The sequence below is a fragment of the Pelodiscus sinensis genome, chromosome 28 (assembly GCF_052426305.1).
Source record: "Pelodiscus sinensis isolate ZL-2025 chromosome 28, ASM5242630v1, whole genome shotgun sequence".
Classification (NCBI taxonomy): Eukaryota; Metazoa; Chordata; order Testudines; family Trionychidae; genus Pelodiscus; species Pelodiscus sinensis.
Genome location: NC_143079.1, coordinates 8,991,975 through 9,005,239, shown reverse-complemented (window position 1 = coordinate 9,005,239; position 13,265 = coordinate 8,991,975). Strand labels below are relative to the sequence as shown.

The 13,265-nt window shown below is 49.3% G+C and overlaps 1 protein-coding gene across 4 annotated transcripts in view; it reads right to left on the bottom strand.

The window, feature by feature from the left end:
• DPYSL2 (dihydropyrimidinase like 2) overlaps positions 1 to 13,265 on the bottom strand; it is a 92,272-nt gene that overhangs the window by 31,046 nt on the left and 47,961 nt on the right. For all 4 annotated transcript variants that reach the window (XM_075911075.2, XM_075911071.2, XM_075911072.2 and 1 more), the window contains exons 4-7: positions 4,870 to 5,034; positions 2,467 to 2,528; positions 968 to 1,048; positions 70 to 138 (exon numbers count right to left, since the gene is read on the bottom strand). In XM_075911075.2, the coding sequence (XP_075767190.1) occupies positions 70 to 138; positions 968 to 1,048; positions 2,467 to 2,528; positions 4,870 to 5,034 (377 nt within the window). The remainder of the gene's footprint in view (positions 1 to 69; positions 139 to 967; positions 1,049 to 2,466; positions 2,529 to 4,869; positions 5,035 to 13,265) is intronic.

Genomic DNA, 13,265 nt, shown 5'->3' with positions numbered 1-13,265 from the left:
TTCTTACTGGCATTCTAGGACATGACCTAGAATGGGGGGGGATTAAGTGAAAATGGACAACAGCCTCACCTCTTCAGGCCTACTCAGTACGTGTCCTTCAGGGCCCGTGATTCCCAGTTCCAGAATCCTTTGCTGCTCCTAAGGCAGAAAAAAACAGGAAGATGACATCAAACAATGTAGTAACTAATTCCAGCACCTGGAGATATTTGGAAGAGAAGTAAAACTGATATCCCTGTCATTATGCTCCCTGAAGGTCCCATAGTACCTCCATCAAGGCAGGATAATAGATCCAGTTTTCTGACTAACTTCCAGGGTTACCAGAGCTCTGCAAAGCCTTCCAATTCATCCGTAGTGTTGTCATGCCAACCCTTCTTTGAATTTCACTTCACAACCCCGCAAGTTTCACTTGGAGTTTGGTGTTTGAGAAAACAAAATAAACATCCCCCAAATTATCAAGCCTTGCATTGAAAACCTATCCAACTCCAAGCTGCTTCATCTAGGCATCAGGGCCAAATATATTAATTATTATTGTAATATTTCTATTGCAGTAGTACCCAAACCAAATCCAAGACCTATTGGGCTAGGCACTGTGCAAAACATAAGAAATGTTTCTTCACTTCCTGTATTACATTGCTATGTAATATTTATATACATAGTGGCCACCGTCCACCCCAGAGGTGGCTGCATTTCAGTGATGAGTGAAAAGATTTTTGTATACAGTTTGTAACTGCTGTTGAATAAAAGCAACTATATAAACCTGTGACACCATTGCTCTTTTACGGTGTGTTACAGGAGCTGTACGTTTGAAGTTTACCTCTGCTTCCTATAGGGAAGTGTCTAGGGTGGACAGGCAGTGCCTTGACACATTTTAGAGATTTCCTGCTGTGAGTTTTAAGCGAGGGATTGGGGGCTTCGAAAACCTGACAGCAAAATGCAGCTAAAATTCCAAAACAAAGAGATAAGCTACCTCAGCAATGATATCACCGTTCTCAGCATGAACTTGAGCTATGGCACCTATATCACGGATTACGCTTAGCACTTCGTAAATCTAGGAGAAAGAAGGGAAGCCATTTGTTAGATACCTTTGACTCTGACGAACACTCCAGTGTTCTTGCAGCATAAACTGTTATATAAAACCAAAACAAAAGGAAAAGCTCTCTCTAGCTTGCCCTACACGATAAGTCATTAGACTGGAATTCAGAGTTGGGTGCCAATTCCTGCCCCTTCCACGGATTTGCTGGGGAGTCTTGGGCAAGTCACTTCATGTCTCTGTGCCTCTGTTTTCCCAGCTGCAAAATGGGGATAAGAATAACGGCCTCCTTTCTGGAGCGCTTGCAGACTTACAGGTGAGTAGCACGCTATAAGCAGGGCTTGACAAGTAATGCAATCTAGTCGCCCGTGGCGAGTAGATTACAACCCAGAAGAGCCGGGTTCGGGCAATCTGCGCATGCGCAGAACAATCTGCACATGCGCAGATCGCCAGACAGTGCAGCTGGCGAGCGGGGCTCGCTGCATTTGGCAAGCTCTGGATATAAGAGTTATTACTTATTATTATTCCAAGGGAGCAGAAAGCAGGAATTGGTACACTGTCCAGGGCATCACATGTGGAATTTCTAAAAGGACAAAATTTCAAAAATGGCACCTTTAAGGCCTCAAGTCAAGGATGCCCAAGTTGCAAAGCACTGGGCCTGATTTTCAAAGCTGGTTAGCTCCTACAACCCTCTCTGCCTTTGATGGGAGTCATGGAAGCTCTGCCCCTCTGACAATGAGGTGTCTTGGATCTTGCGGGGGCACCCCAAAATCGCAATCAGTGGTCCCTTTTGAAAATGTTGGACGTATTCTTAGATTAAAAAGTACCACATTTTGTCACCTCTGCATCAGTTTTAAGGTGAATTTCAGGCACTGAGGAAAATCTCCAGCACATCACATTTGGGAGCAAAGACCGTCTGCGGTTTGTATATTCCAGCAATGCAATATACCCAGTGCAAAAAGAACTCCCACTGGCCTTTTTTTTTTTTTTCTTCTTGAGGTCCCAATGATACAACCACAAAGCGCTTTGCCGTGAAAATCAGGCACTGGCATTCTTACTATACAAGTGCCACATCCCCACCCAGTGAGGCTCTTTGTTGTCCTCTACTGGCCAGACAATAAAGGGCAGCTTATGAGTCTGCTACTGCCTCCAAAAATAAGAGGCCTGGGGTAAAATTGTGGCTTTGCTGAAATCAATGCAAAATGCACTGACTTCAGTGGAGCCCGATTGTCAGTGCTGCTCTTTAAGCACCAGCAGTAGCAGCTCATGCTTTTCGATCCAGAGGCCTCTGGTTCAATCCCAGCTGATGGCACAACTCGAGTAATTGACACAGGCACAGAACATAGATTCGTGGCGTTTAAGGCCAGACAGAACTATGACATCATCTACTCTGACTTCCTGTGTACGCATCACTTGTGAACACAAAACCCTCCTACCTGAGAATCTGTGAGCTGGAAGTGATCTTTGAAGGCCATGTAAACCAGGAAGGAATTCACACCTAGCAGAAACAGAACAAAGAAAATGCCCAGGATGTACACGTCACAGGTATCATCCACGCGGACGCTAGAAGTGAGCCGGGCACAAGTTACATAAACAAAGCGATCCACACTGGTTAATAGATGGGCCATCCAGTCATAACAGCTCAAGAGCCCGATTCTCCTGCCACACGTGTTGGTGAAAATCAGGAGGAACTGCAGCAACGCGAATGGGAATACACAGACGTGAGTGAGAAGAGAATCAAGTGCAAAGTTCTCAGAGCTAAAACGGACTCTATGGTCTGGGAGCTGAAGAATAAAAGGCTGTGTCTAGACTGGCCAATTTTTCCGGAAAATCAGCCGCTTTTTCAGAAAAACTTGCCAGCTGTCTACACTGGCCGCTTGAATTTCCACAAAAGCACTGACTTCCTACTGTAAGAAATCAGTGCTTTTTGCGGAAATACTATGCTGCTCCCATTCGGGCAAAAGTCCCTTTTGCGCAAAACTTTTGCGCAAAAGGGCCAATGTAGACAGCTGAGATTTGTTTTGCGCAAAAAAGCCCTGATTGCGAAAATGGCGATCGGGGCTTTTTTGCACAAAAGCGCGTCTAGATTGGCCAGGACGCTTTTCCGCAAAAAGTGCTTTTGCGGAAAAGCGTCCGTGCCAATCTAGACGCTCTTTTCCGAAAATGCTTTTAACAGAAAACTTTTCCGTTAAAAACATTTCCGGAAAATCATGCCAGTCTAGACCTAGCCAAACAGTCCTAGCCCTGTAAAATTTCACCTGCCTTGAATAAAGAGGTCTCTCCCCTTCCTATGCAATTCTACCACGCAGGCAGGACCAGAGCACCATTAAGACAAGTACACAGACACGATCTAATTAGCCACGTGGCAATTAGGAACTCCCTTAGTAAGAAAGAGCACACCTTGTAGCAGAAAGCAGAGCTAGGTCCTTAGCGAGTCACTCAACTCCCAAAGGAAGACTTCTTCCAGATTCAGCTTTGTGGGAGGCTGAGCAAGAAAATAAGCAGAATACCTGCAAAACGGGTTCTGGCTGTCTGGTTTCCCAGTCCCACCTGCAAGACAGCTGGGAAATTTCTAACAGTGTTTCTTTCAGAGCATTGCACTGACCAAACCACAGAATGCAAATCTGCCTCCCCTCCCTTGCATTCTCCAGAACATGACAGGGTAACAATTCTTAACCAGAGTGTGCGGTTTGTCGGATGTACGAGGCTGTAGAAGTTTGTTGGATTGTTTAAAACATAAACTGGATGGAAAATGATTCCAGCTGCGGGATGAAATGTGAAGGAAAAGAGAGGTGGGAAAGGCCGATTAGATCATCTTCTCCATCTCCCCCGCTTTCACTGGCCACTGAAGGATTGTCTTCCCGAGCCAGACTCTTCCTCCTCCACTCATTTAACTCCATGGATTTCCCTCGAGTTACTCCTGACTTGCACCACTGCATGCGAAAGGAGAGTCAGGCCACCTCTATCTCCCCCGAAGGACTTACAGGTCTCTTGCTGGCGCTGTCCAGGTGCGGAAGAGACACAAATCCTAGACATGCATCAACATTAGAGATGTAAAACCCTGTTTAATTGGTCCACCAATTAAAGAGGAGGGCGGAAGGGGGGGTTTCACCCCAGCTGGAGCGGCACACCCGCCACAGGCAGGGGCTACTCCAGTGCAGACAGAGCAGCCCCCACCTGTGCACTGGCCGAACTGGAGCAGCCCCTGCCTGTGGGGCACCTGGGCCCGCCACGGACATAGGCTGCCCCAGCTGGGACACCAGAGCAGTTAACCTTAACCAGCCCCTACCAGTTAACCTTAACCAGTAAGCCTCCCGTTAAGGGTGAGGCTCACCGGTTACACGGTCACGTCCCTAATCTCTATCGCTCCTTCAGGGAGATGCCTGTTTCTAGGGAGGGTCCAGATCCTCCGTTGCTGCCGATCACCAAAGCTCCACCGAAGACAACGCAGCTATGCTGAAAAACACCATCTGAGGATCTGGCCTCTATGCTTTGTCCTGAATAACATGGGTAGCCGTCCACACCAGCCTTGGGCAATACCACCGCAGCCATCGCCTCTTCCGCCCTAAACGCAGCCAGCACCGTCTTCCGACTCAATCACCACTCCAGAGAGAAGGAGGCAGAATGGTCCTGCCCTTTACACTAATTTTACTTCTCCAGCCCCCTTACTGCATGGCCTCTTGATGTCCCCACCCCCACCAAAACCAACCACTTCTGAACTCTGACCTGGCCGTCAATTTGGCCAACACAAATAAATAAGAATAAAAATGATTTGCAAGGGCCAATCCTCAGAACCAAAATTTAAAAAAAAAAATCAATTTAAATGAGCCCAAACTTACCATGATCTTTCACCAGAGCTTCCATCTCCTCCTGCACCCCTTTATGCCACTCCGTGATATCCACGTGCAGAGAGTAATCGCAGCACGACTTGCTATCCGCCCATTCTCGCCACTGGTCAAAGGCACTGAGCAAGCTGGTGCCCAGTTCTGGAACTACATGATCAACTGCAGAAAGACAGAAAGCATTGGCAGCAGTGAATGTGCATCCAAAGGCCTTTAGCATCCGTCCAAGAGACAAACTCTGACTTGGTGAAACAGGATGCTTTCCCACTCGATAAAGGGAAATGGGAGCTTGAAAAGCTCTGTGGTTTTCCCAAAGCCCAGGCAGGGTTCGAGAATCCACTCTGCAATTTGATTACAAGCAAAAACTGAAGGAGGAAATAATTCAGGTACCAAAGAGCATTTTCCTGCAACTGTATGTGAACGAAGCAGATGAAATTCTTAGTTCAAAGTCAGTGCAAATGCAAACCATTGCAGGGAGCGGCACGTACACTTATGCGGACAGTGACTCTCCTGTTTCCTATTAGGGTTACAAACAGAACTTAACAGACAATACCACCCATGAGCATCTGTGAGTCGCTTTCCACACTCAAACTGAGGGACATCCTTGTCTACTCTCTGCCTTAGGAGATGCTGGATGAAGGTACCCAAGGGGGAAGGGAAGGTTGCAAAGTATTTTTTGTATTCTCATAACAGCTGGGGGTTCAGTCAGGGACCAGGATCCCGCTGTGCTCAGCGCTGGACAAACACAGAACAAAAGGGCTGGCCCTACCCTAAAGAGCTTCCAGTCTAAAAACAACAAAGGGGCGATATTTAAAGATCCACTTTCTGTGCCAATTCTCTGCTTTGTTGCTCGAATCCGGCTTAGTCCTGCACTTGGGATGGAAGAATCCCAAGAATTGCTACAGGCTGGGGACTGACTGGCTGAGCAGCAGTTCAGCAGAAAAAGCCATGGGGATTACAAAATGAGAAGCTGGATAGGAGTCAACTGTGCGCCCTTGTAGCCAAGAAGTCTAAGGGTGCATTAGGAGAAGCTTTGCCAGCAGATCTAGAGAAGTGATTATTCCCCTTTATTCAGCACTGGTGAGGCCACATCTGGAGTATCTGCGCCCCCTGTTACAGAAAGGATGTGGACACGATGGAGAGATTCCAGCGGAGGGCAACCAAAATGATTACGGGGCTGGAGCACATGACCTACGAGGAGAGGCTGAGGGATTCGGGTCTGTTCAGTCTGCAGAAGAGAAGAGTGAGGGGGGATTTGAGAGCAGCCTTCAACTACTTGAAGGGACGTTCCAGAGAAGAATGGAGAGAGGCTGTTCTCAGTGGTGACAGATGACAGAAGGAGGAGCAATGGTCTCAAGTTGCAGTGGGGGAGATGTAGGTTGGATATTAGGAAAAACTATTTCACTATGAGGGTGGTGAAGCACTGGGATGGGTTCCCTAGGAAGGTGGTAGAATCACTATCCCCAAAGGTTAAGTCCCCAGTTGACAAAGCCCTGGCTGGGATGATTTAGTTGGGGTTGGTCCTGCTTTGGGCAGGGGGTTGGACTCGATGACTCCTGAGGTCTCTTCCAGCCCTAGGATCCTATGAATAGAATCCTAGAATCCTAGGGCTGGAAGAGACCTCAGGAGTCATCAAGTCCAGCCCCTTGCCCAAGGCAGGACCAATCCCAACTAAATCAACCCAGCCAGGGCTTTGTCAACTGGGGACTTAAAAACCTCCAGGGATGGAGATTCCACCACCTCCCTAAGGAACCCATTCCAAGTGTCTGTTCACAGCGTAGAACAGGAGGCTATAGTCTATTGTATTGAGCTGCCGATATCCCAATAGTAGTTAATGACTCCAACATAACCCCCCCCCCCCCCGCCTCCCCTCCCAAACGCTTGAGGCGGATTCTGCAGCCTGCCCAGAGAGGCTGGCACATCTGGGTTCCGGCGGATGAAGGAGGCATGAGTCCTACACACCCTCACAGAGAACGTGCTGCCCGCCACCTCTCCTGAGAGGACACTGGTTCAGGGGCCTCCGCTGCCTGCGACTGGAGCAGCACCACGTGAAGGAGGACGGCAGGACCAGAGCCAGCTGACGCTATATAGGTTAGAAATAACACCAACCTCATAGTTGCCAGCGACTTGATCCAGTGGGTACAGGCAGGAATGAGCAGAAGATCTACATTCCATATCTGGTGCTCACACCCAGCAAATCATATCCCCTCCCTGTACCTCAGTTTTTCTGTCTGTAAAATGGGGATAATGTAAAAGGCTCTGAAATCAACAGGTGACAAGCCCTGCGCAGGAAGCTCAGGACTGTTAACAACACAGGGCTTTCCAGAACAGATCCAGCTAGATACAGAGCAGCCAAGAGCGACACTGAACTCCTGGGCAAGCTGGGCTCTGTGCTACCAGAAGGAACAGAGCCAAGGGGAGACTATGTGGACCCAGGTGCACCCCCCCAGTGTTGCTTGGCATGTGCCGCGCAGTGCCCCTGCCTCCCCAGGGAGACCTGAGAGCTGCCTGGAACACACCACGTGGCCAGTCTGCCTGGGGAAGCGGGCGAAAGAGCTGCCTGGAGCAGCACACCACGCTGCACTCCAGCAGCGATTTACAGAGTTCAGGGCTCTGGCTGCCTCTGCAGCCGAATCCCCAGGCCCTGGGGCAGTTACCTCCTTGCTGCCCCCCATCAGGGGACCTGGGCAGACATGGGATAATCTGCCTTTGCCTAATCTTTAATAGAGCCTGGCTTAAACCCTGCGCCATGACAGTCCAGATCTCCTCCAAAAACTGGGTGAGTACTCGAGGAGCTCTCTGGAGTCAGCTGGCTCTGAGGACGGCGCAGCCAGAGGGCCAAACATCTCCAAGGAAGAATCCCCACACCCACCCACCCCCCCCCCCCCCACACACACACAGAGGCATGCAACAAGGCCACAAAGCAAGAGGCCGAGAGACAGGGCAGGTGCTCATGCGGGGAGACAAAGACACGTCACCTCATGGCTTCAGCGGTCAGAAACTGAACTTGCAGTTGGTGGGAAGGGGGCATGGCTGACTTTACACTGGCAAAGGGGGGGAGGGGTGCATGAAACCTGCTGAGCAGAGGGGGGGGGGAAAAGAGCATTTTTATTTTTAATCGATTTTGTTCACTATCTGGGCTGCCATCAGCCCCGCATTTTGCTTTCAGTCGTGACGGAAATGCTGAAAGGAGAAATCGAGCCCTCGGGCCCGGTTAGCCCCAAACAGCCTCCTTTGCAGCGGACAAATCATCCACGATTGACAGGGGATGCTGCTATCACACCACGGCAGAAATGGCGTCACTCCCCTTAACGCCTCACTAGCCGCAGCCAGTCGCCTGAATAGTCAAATTGTGTCGTCGTCCCCAGGTGCCCGCGACGTGCGCCTGCTCCAGGAAGCAAAGTGGATTACGTCAAGCAACCGTCCTTACCACGCGAATTAAAAGCTTTGCCCGTCGCCTCCATTTTGTGACGGGCGAGGGTCAGCGATTAATGGTTCAACGAGCGGTGCCCGTCGTTTGAAGCTGGGTCTGCTGCTAAGTGCAGCAAGTAATTCTGCAAGGGCGGAGAGGGCGGAGGATGTTTCGCTGCGGCATCCCAAGTTCAACCCCAGCTTGGATCTGTAGCCGGGATCACGCACTGTCTGACCTTCAATGGCAGCTTAGTGGCCTTGCGTGAGAGGAGTTGGTGGGTCTCTGCCTGTCGTGATAGCCAGCTGCTTCTGCATTTATTTCATGTGGCATTCGAGTATGAGTAACTGGAGCAAGGGGAATCCCGGGGGACGGAGACTGTCGCTCTGATCTCTGCCCAACTCACACCACAGCTAGTTAAAGTCAGGCTATGAAAATGGAGCAAGTGACACATCTGGGACAGAAAATCAGCCCTAAGGATTAGGAACGTCTAGCACGGACGCAGCACTGCTGTAGTTTCCTTTAGTTCTTTGAAGGCTTAATATGACGCAAGCCAAATCTTACTCCATGGACACACTTGGAGCCAAAAGCTGCTGTCAGCCGATCATCTTCCTTGAGAGGATACAACCAACGTTCTCACTAATCGTTTCCATCCATGTGCAGAATAATTTTTTATGTGCAGCGAGGCAGGTGCACCATCAATAGAAACACAAAACCTAGTTGTGGGCGCTCTGCTAATCATCTGTGTGGCATCTGCATTTCTTCTGAGTGGCCGCATAAGTGTGCAGCTCACAGAAAAAGACCCAGCAGGGTCTGTGCTTTTGGGAAGGGGGCCAGTTGAAAACCGGACCAGTGAGGTCGCAGCTCAGGCCCACACACTAGTGGCTCCATCAAACAAAAATGTACAAGCCAACTCTCCAGCTGGTATCCATGGGCCTATGTCCATCAACGTTCCAAGCCTCAGACAGAGCTTGCTGGCAGAGAGGGAAACAAAAGCTTTTTCCTTAAGGCTCCTGTGCTGCACATATCTACAGGGAAGTTTATGAAAATCCATCTGCCTCTTGATCCCTTTTTCCCACACTCCTAGCTTCTTGCATTGACCCTTGGGTATTATCTGCTAGCAGACCACGGATGCAAGGGCCCCTGACCCACCAGAATATGCAGAAATCCCAGGCTCACAGATCACCCTGGAAGCTTCACATGTGAAATGCAGTGTCTCGCTCTGCCCCTACAGAACAGCTGGTCTCCTGGGAACCCCGCGGCTTGTGCTGTTCTTAGTTTCTCTCCTTTGTTTTGGAAGCAAGGGGTGTTCAATTCCTGAAGCAGTGTGTGGCGTGGCTACTTCAGGATGGATTCAAAAGAAACTCTTCCACCAGATGCTGTTATCACCCCCTTACTTCTTCATTTGTTTATTGCTTTGATTTTCTCTCCTTCCCATCCCAGATGTTTCCATCCTGGTCTCCATTATTACTGCACACACGATGCCAAATGCTAGTCTTTAAAGGGGAAGCTGTCAACTGTGTTTAAGCTCAAAGTTTCAAAAAAGTGATTGATGACACAGCCCTAAAGCACGAAGTTTGAAATTCTCCCCCGTGACACACACAACTGTCACTTAAGCCTACAAAACGGGACTCGCTCGGTGCACAGGCTTTGTGCTGGCTCTCTGAAAAGGCACAAGTTTCATCCCCAATCCTGAAGGCCAAGATCCTGAAAGGAATTGAGGCAGTGTTACCCGTAAGCCGAGTGCTTGGGAGGCCACCCAGAAGAGATTTAAATGCCACCAGCTGATTAGCAAAGTGTCCCCCATCCGACAGCCTGTGTTTTTACTGGTGGTGCACATCTGCACATGCTTGGATGCACACAACAAAATTTATTCTGCACACGGATGGAAAAAATTAGAAGGGACACTGTTGAGGTGCCTAACTCCTACCAAAATCAATAGCTATTAGGCACCTTACTAATTTTGAGGATCTGGGATGAAGTTTGTAAGTCCCGTCTTATTTAGCTCCCCTTCCGGTGAGGTAAATGGAGAAGCCAAGGTAAGGGCCTCAAAATGTGGTGAATTATGAGCAGAAACCATGACATGGACTTGCATTTTCACTGTCTCCAAAGGAGAATTAGGAACCCCACATGCAACAGGGCTGGGGTTCTGCATGCGAAGCAAATGGTGAAAGAGACCAAAATCAAAAGGAAACCAACCAGTCTCTTACCGTCGCTGAAGAGCAACAAAAATCTACCTGTTTTAAAAAGATGTCTTCCCTTTTTTAAAAGCTCTCCATCTACAGCGTTATCAGTAACAAGCAGTACAATTTTACTTAGAAAGTAGCAGATTTACTCGCTGTTCCCGGTAGTGCCAAAACAGAGCACTACTCCAAATTTCGGTTTGATCTCTTTTCTGGAAGGTTCATTCAGAAGCAAGCCTGCTCCGGGTTCAGCCTGTTTTTTCTGACTCATCTTGGTTCAGTCGCTTTCCACATTGGCTCAGTTCTGTCACTGCTGAGGACTGTACTTGCTGTGGTGATTCTATTTCTTTTTCTATTTATGATGATACCATTTTTAAACTGCGTCGGTGCAACTTTCTGAACACAGGGCACCCAATTCTGCACGTACACATGTACGGATGTGCCCGGTTATCTGTTTAAAGTAGGGATGTCAATGGTTAACGGGTTAGTCTTAACGGGAGAGGCTTACCAGTTCTACTTAGCCAGTAGGGGAAGGAGCAGCTCCTCACTCCCACAAGCAGGGGGTGCTCTAGACCGCCAGCCAGCGTAACCCCCGCGCATGGTGAGTGCAGCTTGGCCCCGCCCGCAACCGTAGGTTACACACGGCTGCAGAGCCTGCAGTGAAGCCTTCTCCCTCAGGAGCAGGGCTTGCAACCATGGCGGGCCCCAATCCCAGAGAGGCTTCGCTACCAGGATTTTTAGTGCTTACACAATTACAATTTTGAAAGGAATTTTCACATTCTTAGCTTACCGCCCCGAGGACCCTGCAGAACTCTCCTTGGTAGGGTTGCCAGGTGTCCGGTATTGACCTAAAATGTCTGGTATTTTCTGATTTTTTCCTGGTCAGGTGGCGAAAATCCCAGGTGCTTACCTGGTTCTGCAGGGGAGCTGTCTAGCGGACGGCCACCGGGAACCTGTTAGGGCTAAAAAGCCTCAAAAACGTTTCTTAAAGGGGCCATGCCGTTTTTTTTTTTTTTTCTCTCAACAATTTTGGTCTCCTTTTTTTCCTCCAAACAGAATTTTTTCCCGGTGGCTTTTTTTTTGGGGGGGGAGGGGGGAGATAAGAAGATGGGGGTGTTCGGTATTTTTGGTTAAATCATCTGGCAACCCTTGGGCATCTGACTCCTGATTTCAGAGCTGGAGAAAATTGCTCCTCTGCGATGGGGGGGGGGGGGTGTTTGTGAGGCCCAACCGGGGAAACCGAAGCAGCAAGGTGAAGTATGTTAACCAGGCCCCACTGCAGGATTTCATGGGAAGTGTCCCAGAGGAAGAAATCTGCCCCAGCGTGGAGGATTCGCACCAGTCTCCATGCACCACTTCAGACCTCAAAACAAGGCTTCAATAGAACTTCCCTGGTGCACAGGCCTTGCAATGATTCTGACATTTCACCCACAGGAAGGGCCAAACCTGATTAGAACAGTGACCCCCAGACTCTAGCCTGGTGCGTTTCCAGCCAGCAGTTGGTCCCTCTTGCCCATGTCTACAACATCAAGAATTAGCACCTCGACAAAAAAGACAGAATTGGAAAAAAAACACCCAAGAGCTGAAACAAAGCACCCGCCGCACAAAGGCTGCAACCCAGTGGAGCTCCGCTGCTGTCAAAGGTGCAATGTGTTTTTACACTAGCTGACAGCGGCATTTTTGTTTATGGCAAATCTTTATTTCCCCCCCACCACTATGTTTCCTGGGGTGCTGAAAAGCAAATTTGAAGCATATTTTTCTCTGGGCAAACCAGCTAGAAACCCAATTGCCATGGAAAGAGATGTCAATGGGATGCAGGCATCTCACGACTTCGGAAATCCTACATTGCCTTTAATTACCCTTCGGATTTTCCTGTCTTTGGTCTTCTGTCGTTCTACGCAGTTTTCACCCTGCTTCTCAGGTGCATCTGTTCTTACTCCCCCCGCCCATTCTGACTGCGACCCCCTCCCCAGCCGCATACCCAATCCGCCTTTCTGTCTCTGTCACGCTCTCCTGGTACAAATTAATCCGCTCATGATTAAAACCAGACAATAAGCCAAAGTAGGACAACAACACTAACCACTGTTATCTTATCTGTGCGGTTTTAATGTGTCAGAGCTGGCACCTAGCCATGGTGAAGTGGTGCGTGTCCGACCAGTCCCAGTGGTGGGATGCTGAGAGGCAAAGATAACAGCCATTAGTGTATCTGACGGAGCAAAGCAATGAAAGGGCTCTGTGCCACAGAGAGAGGGAAAGCATACAACAGGAGAGCTGAGCTGAAGGGGACATTTCAAACACAGCCATTTACAGTGGAGTAAAAAAAAACAAACCAAAAACAAAAAAACCCACCATAAATGTTCAACGTGAGCATTAAAAATCCAAGCAGGACCACTGAGCTATGATGGCAAACGTGCCCTTTTGCTAAACCCTACCACCTCTCCCCTGCACCCAACCCACTGCCTTAGGCTCAGCTCACCCCCCCCCACACACACATTGTGAACCCCTTGGCCCCCGCCCAGAGCCCGCACATCCTCCAAAATCCCAATCCCCTGCCCTGAGGGTGGGGGAGAGAGAGCACTGGGGAGGGGACGTGGATTGAGCAGAGCCTCGGGGAGGGGGATCCTGGGCTGCCCTTAATTTCACAAAGTGATCTTGGGCATAAAAAGATCGGAGACCACTGGGTTAGACAAACATTCCTTAGGGGTGGTCCAGATAATGCTTCGTCTTGCCTCAGTTCAGGGGAACTGGGCTACATGACCTATCGACGTCCCATCTAGTCCTACGCTGCTGATTCTTCTACA